This window comes from Brachyhypopomus gauderio, chromosome 18 (genome assembly GCF_052324685.1).
Source record: "Brachyhypopomus gauderio isolate BG-103 chromosome 18, BGAUD_0.2, whole genome shotgun sequence".
NCBI classification, from domain to species: Eukaryota; Metazoa; Chordata; class Actinopteri; order Gymnotiformes; family Hypopomidae; genus Brachyhypopomus; species Brachyhypopomus gauderio.
In genome coordinates, this window is record NC_135228.1 from 15,901,816 (window position 1) to 15,926,439 (window position 24,624).

Below are 24,624 nucleotides of genomic sequence, written 5' to 3' on the forward strand. Positions count from 1 at the left end.
GGATGAAAATACGCTGTGATCCTCAGAACTGAGAATAATTACTTTATCAATGCAAACAAAAACAAGAACAGCAAGATTGACCCCCCCCCCCCTCCCACTAGACCCCCCCCCCCCCCCCCCCCCCCCCCCACACACACACACACACACACACACACACAAACACTGTCTGGATCTCTTACAAGCTAAGATTCTATAGGAAAAATTATGTCAGATCAGTCAGTGTGAAAAGCATATTTCACCAGCCAAAAGGATTTGAAGAAGAACTTGTACACTTAAAATACCATCTATAGAGCAGCAGTATGAATTCTGTGCCTCATGGAATTATACCTCAGATATGTCAGGAAGTTATTGAAGATACAGAAGGATATTTTGAGGAAGAGAATGTAAACATAAATCTAGGTAACAATCAACAGAAACCCTTTTATTCCATGTCAATAAACATTATATCTTTTCAGAAAATAAAATATTAAAAAATAAAAGTTCTAATAAAAGATCAATGCTTTCAATCCATTGGTCTGTATTGCACATGCACTTCTAAGACATTTCATGAAATCTTGGGTATGATCCACCAATGAAATCTTAAAGTCATTTCTGCTGGCCATTATATGCCATGATTAAGTGTTGGTGAGTATATGAGAATATAATTAAAACTAAAAGCTGATGAGATGGAAAATGAACCCATCTGTTGATTAGCATGGGAAGAAGAGCTCATTATGGACCCATTATGAATAATCTGAGCCCCAGTTACCTGTCCTCTGTGCTGACAAGCTAATGAAACTTACTGCATGTTTACATACTCACACTGACTCACTGAAACTGAACATTAGGAGACACACCCATACATACAAGGTTAAGGATGATCCTGATCAATCTGAAAAAAAAAAACACTGATACACTGCTAATATGTAGTTCTGTATTCAGCTGCTGTATTCAGACACTGAATACATTCACAATCATTAACATACATGACCCAAGTGTTGGATAGAGGTAAAAATATAGTATTTAATTGTAATCTTTACAGATTATTTGGATGTGACTGCAGAAAATTAAAAAATCTGGGAGAAACAGCCACCCCTTTATACCTAGTACTGATGAGAGCCTAAAAATAGCAACAGAGAGAACAGCAGAGAGAGAGAGAGAGAGAGACAGAGAGAGAATGAGGAAGGCTTTGACGTCAGCACTGCGACGATTCTCTCATAGGGGATAACTGCTTCTGCTCCCATACATTTTGAACTTCTCTTGCCTTTCCAGACAGAATGACTGTTTGTCCTCTTTCAAGGAGCAATAATTTGTTACCTCACAGTCTACGCAGTCAGTCTTTATTGTTACCTCACAGTCTACGCAGTCAGTCCTTATTGTTACCTCATTCTCTTGTCACCTAGTGAATTTGTACTCCCCTTCAGTGACCTGATTTTGTCATTCTGTGTATATTTTCTCATCACTTTTTTCCCACTTCTGTGTTCAAATGAAGCTCACATGATGCTCAGTGTTTCTGTTTCCTTGTTTATACTTCAAATCATCCATCTAACTCTTGGGATGGGGAGGGGGGGAATCAAAGGGCTACTTTGTGTCCATTTGCTGTGCACTACAACCTGTCTGCATTTTACAAAACAAGCCCCTGGAGGCCATTTGAACTACTCTCAATTTGATCTATTCACAATTTGGGGCATAACCTGATGCCAGCAAGATACACATTAATAATACAATTATTACTAAATACCTTTTAAAACCATAATACCGGGAAACATTATTAACATTATTTTGGACAACACTGGTTCAATTAAATGTAGAAAGAATGTAACAGAAGTAACAAGATCAGCTCAGCAAAATGAAATAGGCAGTACATGAATGTGATTGACATGCATCAAGACTCAGCTTATACATAGATGTTCATATCAGTTCAGCTCCTACATAGATGCTCATATCAGTTCAGCTTATACACAGATGTTATATACCTCAACGACAAGGCAAGCATTTGAAATATTTTAATGTCATGGTGCAGTCCAAGGGCTATTTTTCATTATGTCATGCTTTATTGATATTCAGTAAAGGCAAACTTTCGAGATGATTAACTAAGGGATGAGGTAGAATGGATGCAGCGGGCCATCATGTTTAATGTGATCCAAAAATCAATCTGCAAACACGTAGTTTGTGTGGATTATGAGTGTGTGGTGTGTGTTTTGAATGTTGAGTGGGCGGACCGAGAAATGAATAATTAAACAATACTACATACGACTTGCCACGGGGCCCAAGAAGATCCATATGATTTATTTTGTACTCAGTCAGCAGCTGGTATGTGTTGCAGCACAAAAAACCCCAAAAACTCAAAAGTCTCAGGCTTCGAATCTGTCTTGTATTACAAGACATCCACTGGCACTTGTACTAAAACGATTTTTGTAAAACGGAAATAAAAAAAACCAAACAAATATGTATTCATACTCCAGGCAGTCAGCGATAATCCAGCCCATCAGTTACCTTTTGTAACTTTTCCTGTTTCTGTTTTATTCCTCTTGAGGATGTGTGGGAGGTGGAAGTGCATCAGGAATCACAACAAGCTTAAGAGTTCCTCAGCTACAAGGAATAGTGGAGCACAGCAGCCCAGGGTCTCACTGAAGGAGGAGGTGAGGGTGTGGACCTGGGTGTGGGGACATTTAACTACTAAATACTGTAAAGGCGTGGAAAATTGCACTACTGTTCAGCAATATGGTAGGAATAAAACAGATGGGAAGATGCACGCTGTCTGAAATGTGATTTTCTCTCAATTTTGATTGTATGTGATTCTTATGTTTCTTTAGTGATCCTTAATTACACTGTAAATTTATAAATATATGGCATAAAGATGACACTCCAAAAAGCAAAAAGACAAAAAACAAACCCAACAAGTTGTACCCCCCCCCCCCCCCCCCCCCCAAAGAAAATAATAAATAAATCCAAATGGCCAGGCAGTCATTATGGCTGGTTTAGGATGACTTATAATCCTTTTTATATGGATTCAGCTACAGCAAATATTCAAATGTGTACAGTGTCTGGACATCCATGTGATGACCAGCTACGAAAAGAGTAGGTTTACACTATTCCTAGAATTCCTAGAGTTCCTTCAGAAGGCATAGAATGAAAATATCAAATTTAATGTCACCAATGCTCATGTAATGTCATTCAAAATATTTAACTGAGCTTTAGGCAGTTAATCAAGAAACACATTTTAACAGTCCTCTCAGCTCACAATAACATCACACTGCTGAATCATGCTGGTTTCACAGGTAGTACCCGAGGCACTGTTCATTTTGATTGACCGACCTTTGAGGGACTCCTGAAACAAAGTTTGTTTTCAAAGGTTTATGATCTTGACCTCTTTCACATGGTTTATGTCATAGGATTATATGTCAAATCACAACATTCTTAATCCCAGTTTCACTGTTGTGGTAGAAAAGTGTGCAGACTGCAGATCTCATTGTGAATAATCTAATGTGGTTCATCTGTTTCCCATAATCTGTACAATTATGGTCAGATTCTAGCTTTACTATGTTAGGTTACCATTGAAAGATCATTGGAACAAAACGACCAGTTTTATCTCAATCTATAATACAAGAAAAACATTTTCTAAGACTGCAGTTGCTATGGTGCCATCTATTCATGTGTGGTTTTCTCTGTTGCTACCCCGTTCGCCAGTTAGACATGCTGACTGCACGACAACGTTTAAGAAAATGAAATATTAAACGCCTACAGCAAATCCGCTGTTAACTGAACAATTTGGACATTTGAATTCCCCTAACGAGATCCACTTAAAATGTTCATTCCGGCAGCGCACCTTAAAGATAATTAGTGTAATTAATTTTCCTAAGTCAAGCATGTTCCGTGCGGTTGGTTTTCGACTTAAAAGATTTAAGCACCTGACCCTTAACTGACATAAGATCAGATATGTGAAACATGCCTACAACTTATAAAGACGTTAGACTCCTGCGTGGATTTGGAATTATTAATAAGCTACACGGAAATCCTGTTTCTGTCGTTTTAAAATACGCTTTTTCTCAAGAACGTTTGAATGAGGTGGCATCGACTTGTAGTGAAGTTCCAGTATTCAGCGTTTTATCAGTATTAGATTGGAACCCCCTACCAGTAGTAACACAGCGTCATAGGGGTGAAATATGATTGGCTGATGATAAATTAGCTTAGAAGGAGGTTTGATAAGGCAATAGCTTAGACGAGCTGAACCGTCAGTATCAACACTGGTCAACTTTAATTCGGTTACCTGGAATGGAGGAAACAGTTGAGTGGCACTGAGAGACAGATATTGTCAATCTGACAAGCTCAGCGGCTGAGACTTTCTTAAAGCGCGCGCGCACGCACGCACGCCCAACACACACACGCACACACACACACGCACACACACAAACACACACACACAGAGGAAACAGGATAGAGAGGATGGCGAAAGAAACGCGAGAGAGAGGTAAGATTTTTAAAGAATCTTGACAGTGATTTGGAAGCGTTCATCTAAAACCTGCATGCCACAATTAACCGAAGACGTTGAACTATTTAACTGCATGTATACACAGTGATGCCTTCTGGAATGCGCGGGTCAGTTGATGGATTTTGTCAGCGGGGTAGTATTAAGGGTGACGCACTGACATTGCACGGAAACAGGAGAAAGGTATTCGTGTGACAGCAATTAATTGACAAACATGTCATAGAATTTATAGCGTGCGTTTTGTGAGGAAGCATCACAGTGTCAGTATAACTTAATATGCGCTGCAGACATGACAAAATAGCTGGGTACCTTCCCAACCTCTGCAAAGTTCAAATAACCTACATGTAGGGCAGGCGAGATTTCATTTTTCAGTTCGTGTGTATACCGTAAAACAGGGCTACTGCGGGATCGTGGACGCACGTAAAATACCGGTCATTTCCATTCATAAAAATTAAATGCGTATTCATCTAGAGCTCCTTAGAACTTTAAGCGATGTTTAAGGCTTGACCTATCTTGGAATACGTGGTTCTAGACACCTTTATTATTCACAGTTCATATTGACAGTCAACTCTGTCACAAGCTAATAACATGTTAATAAACAGGTACCAGCTGAATAGTACCTTAGTCTAGTACATACAAACTTGTTGCTAATTACTTAGATTAAGCTTACTGTTTTAAATGCAAATATTCTTTGGCAGTACAGTGCAACAATATATAAAATTGGTTACCTCAACCATTTTGTTTATGAAATGAGACATTTAACACAATTGATTGATGACAGTGAACAAAATGAACTGATGACAGTGAACAACACACTATGCACACTCTTTGTTTAATGTATAAAAATATTTAAACACAAGCAACCAGGGACATTGCCTTTCACATGTATGTTCACTTTCTTACCCTTTTCAGTTAAGTCTTGCACAAAAAAAGGAGACTACAATAACACAAATAATTTGGTAGCCTTGGTTTTGTCATTATACATAGCTGCTTGTTCATATGGCGTCTTGTGACAAGCAGATAGACACTAAATATTATATTAGCATTGCATGTTTTATGACATTATAATAAAACAACCCAGGCTGGTCAGTACATTACACCAAAAGGACAACCTTTCAAAGATGTCTGATGGAGAAAAACACTTTGACCTAATTTACACCTGATAAAGCCGGGACATGTACCCTTATACAGCGTGACACAATCTTTTCAAATATGGACATTCATGTTTTGTTTGAGAACTGGAACACCTTATCTGCCTTGGAGATGCAAGAGTGCTTTGTACCCAGGTGACTATTTTTTAACCAAATAACTGTTTGAATTAACTTGTGTAGAGGCAGAACAGTCCATACGCATATCTGATTATCTTTGATATGGTTGATTACAGTTTTGTCTGGGCTCATCTCATTCTGAGCATCAAATAGAAATCTGTGTCCTATCAGATAGGTTTGAATGGCCTTAATTAGCTTGAGGGTCTAGTTTCATCGAAGCCCACTCAGTACATGTCTGATCACACATGATTACAAACACAATGGTGGTGGTATGGTTTGTATACAGCACTACTTTTGGTGGTGTTACCCATAATGGGACAGCTGTGCCATCTGAAGCCTTGGCATGGTTTGGAAGGAAAAGACAAAGACCTTTGAAGGATTCTGTCTGTCCTTTACAAAGCAAAGCATCTGATGATATGTACTGAAGATTGTCATACTGCATATGCAGCACATAATTGTCACTAGACATGTCTTGCATTGAATCGTGCGAATATAAATGGAAACTGAAATGGAGTTGAAATTGTAGCCTCTGTCACAGAGTTTAAGACTAGTATGGCTAGTCCTTGCACAGGTATACACACACACACACACACACACACACACACACACACACACACACACACACACACACAGTATTGCTGAGCCACAGCACACTAAAAGTGTTTTTCACTGCTGAAGTGTTAAAAGCATGTACTACCATTGGAAAAACCTTTCAGTGTTTATAACACATAAAGCATCTATCTCTCTCTCAGGCTAAAACATCTTATTAGGGACTGCTGTAATTACCTCAGGATTTGTATGCATAAATGCACAAATGGAAAATGACAACTGAAGGCACGTGGTCACTTAAGAAACTTAAGTTCTGAATCAGTTAAATGCACTTAAACTCATTTTGTATTACTATTTTCCACCCAGCATCTGCAAATGCCTCGTTACTCATATACAATTTTTGGTGAAAATTCCTGGTAATCCACAATCCTAACGCAGGGATGACATTTAATGGAGATCTCTCTGCATCTGGGTGTGAGTTAGGTATTGATGTAAAGGTGATGTAGATTCATGTCACATTTTCCAGCCGTACTGGTGTTTCTGTTGTCAGGGGATTTAGAAGCTGTCTGTTTCAGAGAAAAGGCAGATGACAGGTACACCAAGTGGCACATACATGAGAGACAAGAGTAAGTACTAAATCAGGGAAGGAAAGACACATAAGGCTTAATTTGAGAGGATAAACATCTGTTTTGTCTGAACAGTATAGCAGTTAATTGACCATGCTGCTGCCACTGGGACCACTGACAGATGAACCAGTTCCACTGGTACCCATACCTGTCCATGCCAACATGTTTTAGGAATACTTTTCATTACGTAGCCACTGTTGTAGTGTACCTATACCATTACAGTATAACATACTATGCATCAATGCATAATACCAGAAAGTCAGTATACCAGTGAACTGCTTGTGGCACCTCCTTTTGCAGCCATTACTTTAACCACATGTCTTCTGTAACCACAAACGACCGTCTCACATCTACTTTATGGGATTTCTGCCCACTCCTCCATGCAAAACGCCACCAGCTGAGAGATTTAGATTTTGCCACAGCATTTCTATGGGATTGAGGTCCAAACTTTGACTGGGCCAATCCAGAGTGCAAATCATTTTTCTATTATGCCTTTCCTTGGTAGTTTTGCTGGAATGCTTTGGGTTGTTGTCTTGTTGCATAATCCATTTCCATCCCAGCTTCAGCCTCATGACTGATGGCAGAAGATTTGTCGAGAGGCCTGGGAATTGATGGTTTCATGGAAAATATGGAGTTGTCCAGGTCCAGAGCCAGAAATACAGATCCAGATCTTCACATTTCCACTCACTGTTGTGAGGAGATTCTTCTGTTTATATGTAGTGTTGACTTTTATGGCAACCTGTGATTGTGGCCAAATAATATGAAGCGAAAGTTTCTAGTTTGTAGAGCATGGATGGAACTGGATTTTTTTGGAGATGGTTTTGTAGGTTTCCCCAGATTGATGGGCTGTCACCACCTTCTTCCTGATGTCCTCATATGTCTCCTTTCCTCTTGGCATTGTTGATCTGTGTGATTTACGTCTTGGCATTACAGTAATTTGATTGGTCTCCTCTCTCTTTTAGTCAGTGTGGTTCTTTTCCCAAGGATGTCTCATTTGATTGGTGTGCTTAATAGATTACTTGAGCACTAATGTGTGTTTCACCTGAATCTTTTACCTAACTTACTTTACCAATGCTGCTGTGGTCAATTTACTTTTGCACATGCTCTGATTCCATGTTTCATATTGTCATAATGAAAATTATAATTTTAATTTGTTAAAGGATTTGAACACTGCTAGTGCGACACATGTGCATGAACTAATGATATCTAGCTGACCATGTAATAACTGACCAGCCAGCTGGTGGTTATTCCTGTTTGCTTTAGCCAGTCTACATATAGAGCTGGTGTTTGACACCTTAACTGTTTCACTTCCCACTTTCTGCTCAAAGTAAAGAGCCAAAGCAACAACAATGGTGTCACTTGTGTGTCAGTTGCTTACAGATGCTACTGTAGGAATTTCTTTTATGTTGTTCACAGCACAAGGGTTGGTTGGAAGTCTGAATAAGTGTGAAGTGCCTTGCTCAAGGCCATTATGGCCAGAGAATAAGATGGTGTGCTTTGATGCATTCGTGCCTGCCGTCAGTGCCAGGGCTGGGCAGGAGATCTGTCTGCTTCCCTGCTGTTAGTATCTGGGATTCACACCTCTGAACTCTGGATTGCTGGTCCAAGTGTTGGAGAGAGCAGGCTGGAGATTGTAAATTTACGGACGGGACAAATTCTCACACCACGTGGTTTTGCAGGGTCTACCTTTGAAGGGTAATTGTCAATGCAGAGGGATCTGAATGAAAACATTTTGTATTTGTTGTGGGACTGGACCAGCGGGGCACTGCTTCAACACAACAGCTACTATAAAGCTATTGTTTGTACTATGAAACTATAATATTCTGACAGCCCTTGAGCATCATGCCACAGCATGGAGAAAGTCCACATACGCTATTTAATGCGGATGATTTGAAGATCACCTTCAAAATATGCCCCATTTTGTAGGACACTTGCTGGTAATTATATCTTTCTAATTTACAAGCTGTCATGGGCAAAGCAAGACAGGAAGAAACTGAGTTAATGCACTAAAAAACTCAAAAGTACACAGACAAAAAACAAAACAAACCCAAAAGTACCATAATAACAGACAAAGCTTTTTAAAAATAAAGGGGGTTTAAAGGAAAGAAATCAAGACATAATGACGTACAGGTGGTGCAGTGAATAAGGTGGGAACAGGTGCCACCTGTGTAGGGCGTGTTCCAAAAAACAAAACAAAACCCACATGAAAATACAAGACATAACACAAACAAAAGCCACACAGCTGCCACTGTCAACTAATGGAGGACACTGGCCCGGGGAACCAGCACCTTATCATCTGAGTTAGACACATTCTCTTAGAATAAAGAGGTGTGATTAAGATTCACACACAATAGGAATTTTCCGGTGAGCAAACATTTATAAATGCACTTATGTTTTTATATGGCATTCATCTCGCACAAGCTTGATACTGTCAGTGGTTCACATCCATCATGACTTTAATGAAGCCTTTTTGTAAATGTTTCATTTTGGTTAATACCGACGTATTTTGATTTGATGTTAATGAGTCTTCATTTATTTTAATGTTGAACGTTGACTGAGTGTACACAAATGCAGTATTTTAAGTAATTTCAGGCAATTTTGTTTTCACTTAATGTTTTTGTATTGTCCCTTAATGTAATCTTTTTTGTTTTTGGTTCACAATTGCTGTTTTGATTCTCTGGACCGCTGGCACCAACGGAAATGACAGAGACAAATAAATGGAAATACAGAATGCCAATTCTGTATTCAATTTGTCATTCATGACATAAGCATGCGATTACTCAAACGACGCACCATTTTTTGCACTGGCTATATTTTGCTTCGTAAATAAAGCAGTAACTTTAATGTCTTCCACAAACATTAAAGATTGCTGCTGTGTTCCCTCCACTGGTTTTCTGTATTCATCCGAATCAGATTTAAAACTGACACTTGCCTGCAAAGCCCAACATGTTCCAGCACATTCTTATCTGTAAGCAGTTGTCTCTCCCTGTATCACGTCTCACACCCTTTGTGCCTCAGGTACAACACATCTTCAGGCAATGCTCCTCAAGAGACGGGGGAAAATAAGCCTCAAGACTTCTCTGTAGTAGCAGCCGGATGGGTAGAAAGAACTCCATGCATGTGTCTGTACCGTGGAGTCCCTTGCTATCTTCAAGAAGCACTTGAATGATTGATCCATAGCCATAGCACTTGTTTAATCAAAATGCCTTCCCTTCTTTGCCACACACACAACACACACACACACACACACACACACACACACACACACACACACACACACACACACACTGTATATATATATATATATTTTTTGCATATGTTTGTCTTGACTGAAAATAAGTCACTCTAGGAAAGAATGAAAGAGTGTCTGCAAAATGCTATAAAAATTTGTCTAAATCTCAAGCTCAACCTTTTGCATGTTTATAGGGGGAAAATGAAAACACTGAAGATAAACATATATCACTTCTTAATTATCTTGTGATAATTCCAATTCTTTTGTGACTGAGCTTTCTGATTTCCACATTTCAGGGCAGAATGTAAAAGTGCCATTGTGGAACACCTATTTTTGTACTGAACTGATGTTACATAATTTCATTAACCTTTTATTGTGGTCATTAGACAGGCCAAAACAGACTAATGGAAAATACAGGTAGTAAACTGATAATTAGGCTTTTTGTGAAAAGAGATTCTTGATTAGCACAGGCTTGATAGACAGATGAACGGTAATCATAAGTAATGGTTGGTGCCTTTGATTACATCGTATTCATAACAAAGGGGCCAATATTAATAAGAAGAATATAAATAAGATTGTTGTCTCTGTTCCAAAAAACTTATTTCTGATCTCTTCAAATACACATAAGCCAGTGTGGATTTTCCTCTAAAAATATTTGGTCACACATGTATCAACAAATGTATCAACCACACACACACTTAAATATCTAATTACAAATTTACAAATTTAATAGTAGGATTAGCCTACATGGAAACGGAGATAACTTACATAAGAACATGCAACATAAGAAATGCAAATTTAATTATTGTGGGATTCCTGAGTAAGAAGAAATTACAAAAAAATATAGATTGAGAAGCAATGCAATTTTAATAATTTTCCATGATTTCGAAGAAGCTACAAATGGGTTTTTATGCAGCTGGCAGTTTTCAGTTGATTTCACAATTGGTGTTAGTCATGGCGCTGGTTGTGTCATTAATATGCATGAAGTCATTTACATGTCAGTTTTGATTGGCTTTCACTTTGGGTATATGTGAATTTGCAGCACGTTGACTCTGGTGTGCTACTTATTGTCACTGAACGGAAATAAATACAGTGCTGTATATTTTGTGTGGTCTAGTGAGGTTACCATCAAGTTTTATGAATCTGGCTGTGACGCTGGAAGGGAGGGAGCGAGACGCGAGTGCAAATAAGGAGTTTCTTTATTTCCCCGTTGTAGAAAAGAAAGGAACAGAAAAGCACAGCGGTGAGCTGGCCACCACAATAATGGCAATCGAAATCGCTGGCAGTACGACTGAGAGCGCAGAGATGCTACAGAGCAGCAGTAAGTCCCATAGCACAGCAGGCGAGTCATGCACAAGACTGGAGGAGAGCACCCGTGGCCCTTGAACAGGAGAAACAAACCAAGGAGGCAAGACAAGGCGCAGGTGAACATGATCAATAATCCGGTGATTGGGAGTAGGGCAGGTGCTGAAGGTAGTGGGGGCCCGGGGGGCCAGGGGTGGGGGTGGGTGTTGTTTTGCTGTGTGGCTGTGTGCGTGGCCCTTGGGAGGGATGCCTTCTGCACTGGCCCTTTATGACACTTGTCCTTTATTTTCCAAAGACTCTGACAATATGTGTAGATTTGTGATAGTTAAGAACAAAATGACGGTTGGAGGACTCGGAGCAGACAGCCACGTCTCCACAGAATTTGTGTGAAATAGTGGAACAATGAAAGATAAATGATGATTTCAAACAAAGCCAAGCTGAGTTCAGTCAAGTCAGTTTTTACTGTCATTCCTCCATACACTGAAACAAAATGTGCATTCATTCTATCCAGTATATAAACAACAGTATAATGGCTCAGCACACAGACATGCATGTGTGAATGTATAAGTGCTGCAAAGGCAGGAAATACAATAAATGTGATGCAGCAAATACACAGAACATCACGTTCAAAAGACAGTGACAGTCACACAGGCCAGGGCACGCTTGAAGGTCAGGACAACAAAATAATGTGGCTTTTGATGGCTTGATTATGTGTCACAACAGAAAAAACCCTGAGGTACTAGGGAAAATGCAAAACAATTTCAGCATTGTGGCTATCTGTGTTTAAATGCTGCACGCTTTATACACATGGAAAGGCTGATGTGTGAAGAGGGGAAAACATTCTTACAATGCAATTTTTATCGGCCCAATGAAACAGGCATATGTTCCTACCAAGTGTGACACCATCTGGCCCACAGAAATTAGGTTTTTCTGTCTTTGTGAGCTATTTGTCATGTCTGAAGTGGTATTATCCCAACAGGCTCTACCCTATCACAGTTTGCCCCCAGTAATGACCATACAGGGAGGAAGCTTAGCCCTTATGGGTAATGCAGAGGTTGTGCTTAATCTACAATAGGAAGGATATTAGGGAGAGAATTCAATATCACGCCTTAAATATTGAAAGCTTTTTAATACACTTCCTTTTTTATCTTGGTCTTTGTCACCATAAAGCCTTGAAGACTCAACAGTTTTCTTGCCCAGAATCGAATGCTTGGCATGATCGTGCAAACAAGAGATCACCATGTTTTGTTTCTGAACTCTGTGTGGCTGTAAAAGGTGACTCTTTAAACTAATACTGTTCATTCATCAAAGCTGAAAGTTAAAGTACAGCATTTGTCAAGGCGTAGAACACACAAGTGATTTATGACAAAGATTAGTCTTCCTTCTTTTCATGCCGTCTTGCCATTGCTGTGGCTGTGAGTAACTGATCTGATATAGAGGACATACATTTAAGAAAAGCTTTAACCTGTCACATTTTATCTATTGTAAGTGTTTGTTTGTTCACCATAAGAACAATGTTCACTTCATTGCTGCCATTTCTAGAAATCAAAGATATAGCTAATGCATTCATTTTTTTCTCACTGCAGAGTTCATCTTCAGGGTTAAGGCAGTATATTATCTTAACATACAGCAGAAAGGTTCTGGAGAAACGTGAAGCAATATGCAAACCCTCAATTTTGGCACACAAGGCATTGCAAATGCCATAGACTGTGAGCTGACCTTTGTGTATTTTCTTATGGAGGCCGAGACACATTTTGAGAAGACAAAACTGAATGAGGGAGCAGAGTGAGTCAGGAAACATGTCATATTTGAATACAATAGATGAGGTCTACTCAAGTGTTCAAATGGTTTTGCATGGTTTAACAGCCACAGTGTTTATTGAGCTAAAAAAATATGGATCCAAATATTTAGACTGACACAGGCTGTTGGGGAAAAACCTAGTGAATTTAAGGGATGAAAAATGAGAGTAATCAAAGATTGAGAAATCCACAATAAATAAAATGTACACCAGTCCATTTAGTTTAATGTTACCCCATACCAGTAGAGAAGTAAATAGATTTGTGTTAGTCAGTGTTAGATCGTGGTCGGTGTTAATCAGCAGCCATGTCTGTAGCAGACCAATGAGTTTAGGAAATGACAGCAATTATCCCCAAGGTGTCTGAGAATGAGTCAGAGGGAAATGACGGGGCTGCGGCGGTGCTGAGCTGTTTGAGCGCTAGGCAGGGCACCTCACAAAACACTGCCAGCGTGCACCACGCACCGCCGGGCACCGTTCCAACCTCTGCCCATTGGCTGGCTAATGGAGGAGATGCTTCACAGACTACTGCTAATCACTTCATCTTTAATTACTGCTGGTGTTGTGCCTGCGCAGTGTGCCGGTCTGCCCCCCCCCCCCCCCCCCCTTCTCTGGCGGTCTTTCTACTATCATTATATTTATCCTGTAATACTTAAGTTTATAATGTGGGGTAATTGCTCAGTTCGTTTTGAGTGTATTCCTCTCTATTGAGAATGTGACACAAGAATGTGGCAGAGACAGGGTACGTAAGGTCAGGGCGTGGAGAGAGAGAGGAGGTGAGGGAAAAATATAGTGTATGAATGTTTGTATTCAGTTCCAGTTGTGTAGTTGAAGATTGTAGCCACTAGTCCCAGAGGCTCTGACTGTCAGTACTTGGATATTTTTTTGAAACCTTAGATTTAATAAAAAATACTGTGTAAATACATCACTTTCTGCATGCATCACATTTTCATAATCTGCCTCCTGTTCAGAGATGTTGCTTAGTTTCCATAATTATCAGGTTTCACTACTACTACTACTACTACAAATTACTACAAACACAAAAACAACATCGTCTGGGTCTCAGAGATTAAAGTCTGCTCTAAGCAATTTCATAAATCTCTAACAAAGTTAACTTACTTTTTGACGAGCTAAGCTTGACTGATGTAATTGCAGCTCCTAGACCCGAAATTCCCAGAGTTATTAAAATCCTGTTAATGGCTGCATCCATTTGTAGACATTTTCATAGCCTGAAGATGAACAGCTTCATTAAAAGAACACGGGGGAGGTCAAGTATGTTTGTGTGCATGTAATTCAGCTTAGGGATGTGGACTGTGTAACCTGATGCGCTTTCTAATAAGGTGGGAAGGGACAAAGATGATAACACTGTAAAATGAGATTTTGTTGTTACTCCATAGACATTGCCCTATAGCAACAAACTGAGCTGTGCTACTATCATAGGGGAAAGTTTTGTTCATGCTTTCAACAGTATTTAAAATAATGCACACACAATGCATTAATGAGATGTTACAATGTATGATAGTGTTAATAGTCTTTGTCCTTGAATACCCTCACAGTGCACGTTTTCACTACTTTTGGTGCATCTGACATCTTTGATCAGTGTAAACATAAATATGTGATGTGCAACGGTGTTTGAGGATTAAGGATTGTGAAAACTGCCACATTGGTGAAAACATCTGAATAATAATAGACTGATTACAGATCTTCTGTAACCAAATTCGTTGGAATTGTCATGCATCTCATTTAGAGAATTACAGCTTTTCCATCATTTAGGGTGGCTGGCCGGTGATTAATCACTCAGAGAGGTGAAGCTTCATAACACTTTGATTTAAAGGGATGTAAGGAGAGGTGGACTGACAGTAATGGTGCAGAGCAGGATGAGTATTGACTGAGGTCAGAGGGCTGAAAATGACCCTTCATCAGACATGAAGGGGGAAAGATGACGCACCCATGGGGATTATGGAGCAGCTGTGATAACAACCCACTGTGTTTGAGTCATTAAAAACTCATCGTCAAAGCTTCCATCAAACAGAACTGGCAAACTACAACTCAGTGATGGACAGGTAATGATTGATGTTGTGAAGAGAAGCAAGAGCTTGTGTAGAATAGACAAAGAGTGTTCCAGTATCTGACCCCACATGAAAGCCCGCCACAATGAGACCTCTTTTAATGTTCGCATAGTGAAAATGAATTAATTTGTAATGATGTGAAGCTAATTTCACACTAACAGACTTATTCCTTGAGGCATAAAAGGGATTGTTCATTTTTACTGTACTAGTCTTGTTTTGAATGAACAAAGAGGACTTTGCATTGATCGCCACAAGGTTGTGGACTGAAATAGTAACAACCACATTTATAATTGCTATAAGTTGAATACTGTTAGATTCATTCATGTAGATGGACGAACACAGCCCCCTGTAGAGATCATGAAAAGAAATGTACATGCAAAACACATCTATTGGGATTTAATAGATGGTTGAGGTCACTGTGTTTAGCACCAGATTGTGACCACCTGAGGCCCAAATGTAAATCACATCAGCTCCAACCTCACTACAGATTAGAAGCTCAATATTCTGACATAGTGTTTGTTAGATTTACTAAGCAAGATGGTTTTTCCTCTGTGTTTGTCAATCAAGGACTACAGTCTTTGTGATTTACAAGCCTGGGGGCTACATTGAAGTATAACCCCGCCCTCCTCCCAGGGTTTAATGCATCTGGCAGGGAAGACCAGACTGTCGCTGCTTTTCAGTGAGGATGTAAAAGGGGAAAATGTGCTGTATCTACAAAGCGGTCAGGAACAATGCGCAGTGAATGGAGGGGTCTTCATGAGCTTATCGGAGCTCAGCTGTATCCAGTGCAGCTCTCAATTTGCAACTCCAGCTGCGTGGGCGCTTTTCCGTTTTAATTAGCCATGCTCTGCTTCAAAGTGGTGCTCCCTCTGGGAGATGTTGTTGCAACTAAGCCTCACCATGAAGAAGAGGGCTCTGTCATTGTTCATTTTCTTGTCATTTCTGAGCTTCAAGGTCCAGGGACGAGACACATTACGAATGGCAAGAATGGTATTGCCCAGAAACGCTCCTCTGAGAAGGAAATCTGGTCATGGTCCTGGTACCACGAGTGTGTTACTAGACTAAGACCTTTTGCTGTACTTAAAATATGACAGATCATATTTTTATGAAGATCAAAAAGAATTATTGAATTATTAAATTATCTAACAGACTGTCACGAATGGTGAGCAGAGCAAAGTTACACACAGGTAGAATTCAATAGCTTAATTAGAGCACAGAGGAAGATTTTAAAAATCTTCCTGTGAGACAAAATAATGCAGGTTAAAAGTCAAAAACAAACAAGGCAGACTAAATAGACAGTTGCAAGCAAAGAGCAAAACATTGGCAACAAGCAAAAGACCTTCAACCATACAGAACCAGGAGCGTACAAAAGAATGACTTAGAAACACTAAGCAAATGCTGAGCAAAACTTTACAAAGACAACAGACAGCTTTAAGCCATATTACAGGAACTAGACACAGTTGATGTCAATAGATTGGGGATTGGGAACAGATAGAGGTAGATTGGGGGGTGTAGTCCCCTTAAGATGGACTGAAAGCTAAAGATGTGTCAGCAACAAATTAAACTTCAACTGTGGAATTTTTAGGGGGGCCTGGCTACAATTTATTTATGGAAGTATATCGGAACCAAAATGAAAGTGAAATTGTAATACTGAAGATTGCAATATAATCCAAAGATTGTTAAATGTTCCACTCATACATTCAAGTGAATGTTCAACATTTTAAATTCAAATTCGGAAATTTCAGTTTGGTAGATGCCTTTTGATATTTCATTTGCACAGATGTTTGGATGCTTTATGAGTAGCTTAATTAAAGCTATGTTTCCAGTTTGTGTATTGCAATTTATTCAGCAATTTTCGTGCTGAAATGCTTCCATATTAAACTTTCTGTTCAGTTTTCAAGATGCGATTCTTATTGGAAATTTGTCAATTGACAACAAAGCTTCAGTGATGGAATCGTAGGTTCCATGGAATCTGGTGATGGACACCACTGCTGCTGGTAAATGTAAATAGGAAACTGCTTCATTGCTTAATTGCATTCTTTTGTTGTCTAGTTCCCTCACGAAAGTATAGTGCATCTCACTGGAGACTCCAGAACATTGCACAGGAATCCATGGACAGCTCAGACGAGGAATTCTTTGATGCTCGAGGTAAGAGGTGATTTTCTTTATGCTGGCTGCAAAGTTATGTGCAATGCTTTTATAAATGTTGTGATTTTGAATAATAGTTTAATCATGGTACTAGAGTAAAGTTTGTACTTTTCTGTATTATATATTTTATTATACTATCTTAGAATAATATTGAAACCAATGAAATATATTCATAAACAAGAGCAAACTTAAAAAGAAAAACAACACATAGGGATCCCAGGAGCCACCAAACACTATAACACAATAAAGTGTTTCAATAACAGGATAAACAGGAGGAGAATATGTAAGGAGATAATCAGCCTGGCTGAAATAGAAACAGGTGATGGTAATCACGACAGACGTGTGTGTTCACACACACAAGGTTTGTGAGGCTGTGTGTGAAGCGGAGAATGTTTGTACTGCAGACATCCATCCTCAAAATGAAAGCGTGGGTTCATGAGGGAGTCACCCAAGATTTCCCAACAGTCCTGAGCGTTTGTTGGCTGAGGAACTAATGTTCTAAATGAGAGCTAGTAGATGAGAAGGCATTAAAAAATTGTATTTAAATTAATAAATTAACTTTTGAATGAAGAGTATACATTCAATAAAATTTCTACATTTTGGGGGTTGATTGAGTAGTTAAATAAATAAGTAAGAGAACACTGCATATGTTGCATATGGACATTGCATCCATGACATTTATTTCTGCATTGGCAGTTGCTGTTGTGGTAGCAATGAAATAAGGAAACTCAAAGAAAACTCTCTGACTAGAACTCCATTAGAACCCCATTAGACCAAATGTCTCATATAAACAGGTTATTCCTCCTACACATTTGGAAGCACTTTGCTTTTACAGCTGATGACGTACCTCTGTCACATTAAATAAAAATATATTTTATATATGTAAAAAATATATATATGTAGGCTATGTATATTTACATACACTTGCTCCCCCTTGTGGGGGGAACCCCATTGGATTTATTAGGAACACCTGTTTTCTACATAGAATCAGACTGTAAGACCAGACAGTGCACCAACCTGTGCACCACCACTTGCGACAAGGCCTCAGATTCAATGCTATTCAATGCAGTCCTGAAATGCCTGAGGCTGTTTAACATCAGCAAGACTCTAATTAGCCTTCAGGGACTGTGGAAGGCAACCGTAGAGGCCAACCTCAGGCCACTAGCATGAGTTACCATGAAGTGTTTACCAAGGAGCCCTGTTCCTACTCCTCTTCTGCATAGCCCTGTACTCTCTCAGTGAAATCATCAAGGATGATTCACCAATTATCAGCCACCACGTTCATGATGTCATGTTCACCAGAATATACATAAATGATATCGGAATGGCAATATGGACGGTATAAGTGTGATCAGATGGTTACAAAAAGAGGGAATACAGGAAGAAACATTGAGATTTTTTGAGTTTTGTGAAATGGTGCATTATCCTGCTGGAAGAAGCAGGGCAGCAACAATTCTCAGGTAGGCTGTGGCATCTAAACTCGGTTGGTATTAAGGGCCCAAACTGTGGCATGAAAATATATTCCACACCATTACACCATCACCAGGACCCTAAAAAGTTACAAGGCAAGGCAAGGTGTATCCATGCTTTCCTCTTGTTTATGCTACATTCTGACCCATGAATGTTGCAGCAGAAACAGAGACAGATATACTCTTCTACATACCTTGCAGAACCTTGCAGGTTGTATAGGTTATTTGAGTTTCTGTTGCTTTCTTACCAGCTCAAACCAATCCGGTCATTCCCTTCTGACATCTGGCATAAACAATGCATTTAGAGATCATTGTCTGTAAGTCATAGAAAGCATTGTGGGTAACACTTTACATTAAGTGTTGACTAACTAACGTGAAATAATGCATTAGTTAACATGAACAACACATGAAGTAACACATAATTAACGAATGTTAAGTAAACATGTAACGGTTGCGGCACCTATTTTGTCTCTTTGTTGCTCGCACCTTTTTAGAGCTTTACTGTTTTAGTTTGGAGCAAAAGGGACTAAAGAGCTAAAAACAGTATGGACACACGTCAGATCCTATGCTGATAGATTCTGGATATTTCCAAGTTACCCCTTACTTATGTAGGTGTAACGTATTGACCAGACGGAGAGGGATCCAACTGTGGAAGTATAGCGCTTTTATTTACATTAATCACGTGTACAGAGAACGACAGGTAATCCACTAGCATTAACGTTCTCTTGGGGTGGTCGGGACGGTCCAGGGTCATAACGGGAGAGCAGAATCCAGGAGGTACAGAAGGGCTAGACAGGAGACGAGGTCTGGGGAGTGAGCAAGGGTCAGAACACGGGAGATCAAACAGGTAATTGAAACGCTTGGCATGCGGCATGAGTCGGCAATATTTCGCGACTGAGACATGGTGGGAAGGAGTATAAGTATGACTGAAAAGGGGGCGTGGTGATGAGTGGCAGGTGAGGCTGGTTAGGGAAGATCAGGTGGCATTCCTTATAGTAGGCCTAGGTAAATCAGTACAATGTAATATATTCCTTTAAGGTTGCACCAAAAACTGTTACCGGTACATGTTTATTTAACATTAGTTATTTATTGTTAATGTGTTACTTCATGTGTTGTTCATGTTAACTAATGCATTACTTCACATTAGTTAGTCAACACTTAATGTAACGTGTTACCACATTGTGTATGAAAATCCCAGTAGATCAGCAGTTTCTGAAATATTCAGACACGCCTGGCTAGCAATAACCACCAGGCCACATTCAAATTCAATATATCACCTTTCTTCTCTGTTCCGATTCCGATGCATCTTAACTTCAGCAGGTCATCTTCTCCATGACCATGTCTATATACCCATGTGCACTGAGTTGTTACCATGTGTTTGGTTGATTAGATGTTTGTGTTAATAAACAGTTGATGAACAGTTGATAAACTCTCTGTACTGCCCATAATTTGCTGGCTGCTTGTTGACACTGCACATCATCAGTGTCTTTTTCTCTGAAACACTGTAAATGGATCTGCAAATCTCTCTGCAAATCTCTCTTTGAGGCTTTGAGGAGATGTTGGCATGTATATAAAAGTAAACTATTTGTTTAATATTTATCTCTGAAGCGCAGTGTGGCAGTGTTCAGTTCCAAGGCTCCTCACTGGCTTAATCTAATCTACACTGGAGAACTAAACTATATCTGATATCTGTGGTCTTATATAAGCAATAAATGACTCAGAAGGGTGGATATGAACACAATTTTGTTCTGTGAGAAAAATGATCCTCAGAGGTTCATTGTGCATAACAATAAAAGCTTTACTTAAAGGAACACTGCAATTCTAAACCTAAAGAAAAACATTATTTATCATTCAAAATAGTTTTTAATTGTTTTAGGGTGATTCTTTTTTTTTAAATACTTTTTGGTTTGGACCAAAAAATTCCAGGGCATCAGTTTAGCTGTACTCAGACTTTTTTTCATAACACTGTGATTTTATTTCACCAACATCCCATTACATCCCTCTGTGACGTCGGGTACGGCGTGAAGGATAAGACACGAATCCGGGCTTGGCAACAGACGTCATGTTTAATCGTAACAGATAAAGCGTAGTAAGCACACGAGAAACAGAGAAACAGAAACATGCACACACTACATGCAGACTCAGACAACGACGAGCACAGTACACTGCGCGAACGCACATTAAATAGACAAACCCCATAAACCCCAAGTGATGACGAGACGAGCCACAGGTGAGACGAATAATCACAAGACATAACCACAAGCACGGAGATCCACTGACGCAGACGAGTAGACGCAGACGACATGAACACACGCCCAAAAGGGAGGGGCCGGGGTCCTCAACGTGACACCCTCAAAACATTAAAAGCACACTTGGAAGCCACACCTGTGGAAACAGGTCAAAAATTACGCCCCCCAATACTCAATAATAAATAAATTTTCAAGCAATGACATAGACTGAAAGATTTGAGCATCTTGAAATTTACAATTGTATTATTATATTATACTATTATAATTGTGATTATTATTACCAGTATTATTATTATTATTATTATTATTATTATTATTATTATTATTATTATTATTTGTAGTAGTAGGAGCATATGGCCCTATTACCCAGTCCAATACCCTTTTAGGTAACCTGAAACATGATGTACCAGTGGAGCTTAAAACTGCAGTGGTGTGCACCAATGCTCAAGCATGGCAAACACACTCTTCTCATGGTTACATCACGTTGCTTACTTCACACAGCCCTTCATGCTCACATTGGCATGGGACATGTGCATGAGATTTTAAGCCTGGATGTTTATGGTGCACAACTAGTGCGGGGTGATGACTGGAAACAATAATTGTGTTTGATTGTTGGATTTTACAATGAGATATTTGTCCATAGACTACACTCCCCTTTGCCAACTCGCACACTTATTTGTGGAACATGTGCAAATAGGTTATTTTAAATAAAGTACATTACACCAATAAAAGCGATGCTGTGCTGATCGAATGCACCCATTTGATCTGTGCAGTCTCATGGTACTGGTCTGCTTTAATAACTGGTGAAGGCACAGCACATATCAAAGTCAGTTGCCTTGGAAGTAAGAGGAACTGGTCTCCAGACATATATCATGTTCAGAATAACTTAGATGCATGATGTGGTTAAATACATCATTTTCAGCAATCATTTTCAACTCTGCTTCATATAATCGAGATGGTGTAACTTGGACCGCAGGCTGGAAGCTGAAGGCTTGGTGCAGAGGGCCCTGATATGATAAAATAATGCAATTATAATTATCAGTGGCTCACTGTTTCTGCTGGGCAGCTGCTACTAGATCTGTAATTGACAGTTTCACTTATTCATGGTGCACAAATTACTTGACTTCTCACACTGTAAAAAACAGAACTTAAAATTGCTCACCTTACTATGATTTTTAGTTTAGCTGAGCCAAAAATAATTAATTGCACCATAAACTATAACAAAGTAATTAGATCGGCTTACTTTATTGAGTTTCTTGTTAAAAGTTGATCTGACCTTACAACCTGCATTGTCAAAACATACAAATTGTAGTTGAACCCTAGTTAAGGCCAGGCCAACTCCTCTGCGCATGCTCAATTTGACTCCTTAGTTGAGAACGGGGCGGAGTTTGCGATTTCTGTCAGAATTTGACTCCGGACAACTTGAAATGGATTTCACCTGCAGCAAGCAGCGAAACTACGCTACTCTGAACTGAATATTAACGTCCAAATGTGTTTTGTTATTTGTCTTATATGACCCAACTTCAGTTAGCTATTCTTAGTATTGAATTTAGAGATTTATGTACATGTGAAATACATACCAGTCAAGTTTTGTATTTAATAATACGAGACATTTCCCGTATCTGACGTAATCGCGTAATCGCGTAATTTGCATAATCGGTTATTTGCATATAGCTGCAATCGAGGCTGTAGGAGAGACGAAAACATGGAGTGGCAAAAATTGAAGAAAAAACACCCCAAATATGTTTTGAACTACAAATGTGACTAAACCCGCGAGTTTTCAATTGTTCTTTTTTTTAAAGCATTCATGTGCCGCGCCAAACAGAATTCTGTCACTAGCCTCGCGAGAACTGCCACCTGCAGTAGTCTGGGTAGCAGTTCTCGCGAGGCTAGTGACAGAATTCTGTTTGCGAGGGAGGGAGGGGAAGGGAGACAGTGATACCAACATAGAACATTTAATTACCATGACGATAAATGGATGACGCTACACTCACAACACATCACCAACACATCAACAACACATCACCAACATATCAACAACACATCAGCAACACATCAACAACACATCACCAACACATCAACAACACATTACCAACACATCAACACATCACCAACACATCAACAACACATCAACAACACATCAACAAAACATGTGACAATACAAAAACTGACAAAAAAGCAGGGCAAAACATGACAGTTTAAGTATACATGCTAACGAGAGGGAAACAAGAGAAAACAAGACACATGGCAGAGCGTACCAGGGGAGCCTATAAGGGGGGGAATTGTGCTGCTTCATTACATTTGTATAATAAGCATGAGCAAAAATTCAGTAGTAAGGCCTTTCTTAACTCTTAGTTATACCTCTGTTTTATGGGCAGAATCTGGAGATTATAGGACATTCCACTGTATTATGATGGTGGTCCATGGTGATCCTGACCCAAATATTTAATGAGCCCATCTGTACAGACCCGGTAAAGGACCTCCCATTTGTCAGTATCATCCCCTGGTTTTATTGGCTTCCCATGGGAATGTGGTTTGGAGTTTTCTCCTGATCATTACCCCACTATATGTGACAAAGTGAAGCCATTGTGGCTGCTACTTTAAATATTAGCTGACACAAACCTTCAATTACCAAGCAGGAAAGCACTAACCTTTATGTTTTATATATTGTGTTATTAATTGTTATATGAATGAATGAATGAATGTTTGATTTATATAGCGCCTTTCCAGATTCCCAAGGCGCTTTACAATTTAACACAGGTACAAGTCACAGACAATCACACACACACCGGCGAGAAGCTGCAGCCAATTGCGCACAGCATACTCTCTACCGGAAGCCACAGCCCCCTGGGGGACTGAATGGGGTGCAGGAAGGGGAGAGAGGACAGACCCTAGTGGCAGAGCACCATCCACCACTGGGCATACAAGCACACACACGCACGCACGCACACAGACACAGACACTACTTTTTATTGAACATAGAGACACAGACACACACTCAGGGAGAATTTTTTTTTGTTGACTGCCAATTTACCTAACCTCCATGTTTTTGGACTGTGGGAGGAAACCGGAGATCCCGGAGGAAACCCACACAAACACAGGGAGAACATGGAAACTCCACTCAGATAGGGACTAGAACCCAAGACCCCAGTGCTGAGAGGCAAACGTGCTAACCACCAAGCCACCGTGTTGCACCGTATATCATTTTGTATTGTATTATTGATTTATAGGTTTTAGTTATTTTATACACACACTATGGCATGCAGAACCCCCCCCCCCCCTCCCCCCATGTACATATCTTTTTCATTTTGTTATAGATGGAGTTACACTGTAAGATTATTATTAATGGATACCTTTGAAAAAAGGCTTGGGTATGTCACTGTGTCTCTGTCAGAGTCACTATTCAAAATTCACTGTACATAGATAGGCAGGCAGATACAGAGTAA

The 24,624-nt window shown here is 39.6% G+C and overlaps 1 protein-coding gene across 1 annotated transcript in view; it reads left to right on the forward strand.

Moving 5' to 3' along the window:
• Nucleotides 1-4,185: 4,185 nt before the first annotated feature.
• Nucleotides 4,186-24,624, forward strand: part of plrdgb (PITP-less RdgB-like protein) — a 49,655-nt gene continuing 29,216 nt past the window's right edge. Inside the window, exons 1-2 of the mRNA XM_076979578.1 lie at nucleotides 4,186-4,450; nucleotides 17,365-17,460. Of these exons, the coding sequence (XP_076835693.1) occupies nucleotides 4,426-4,450; nucleotides 17,365-17,460 (121 nt within the window). The 5' untranslated portion in view covers nucleotides 4,186-4,425. The remainder of the gene's footprint in view (nucleotides 4,451-17,364; nucleotides 17,461-24,624) is intronic.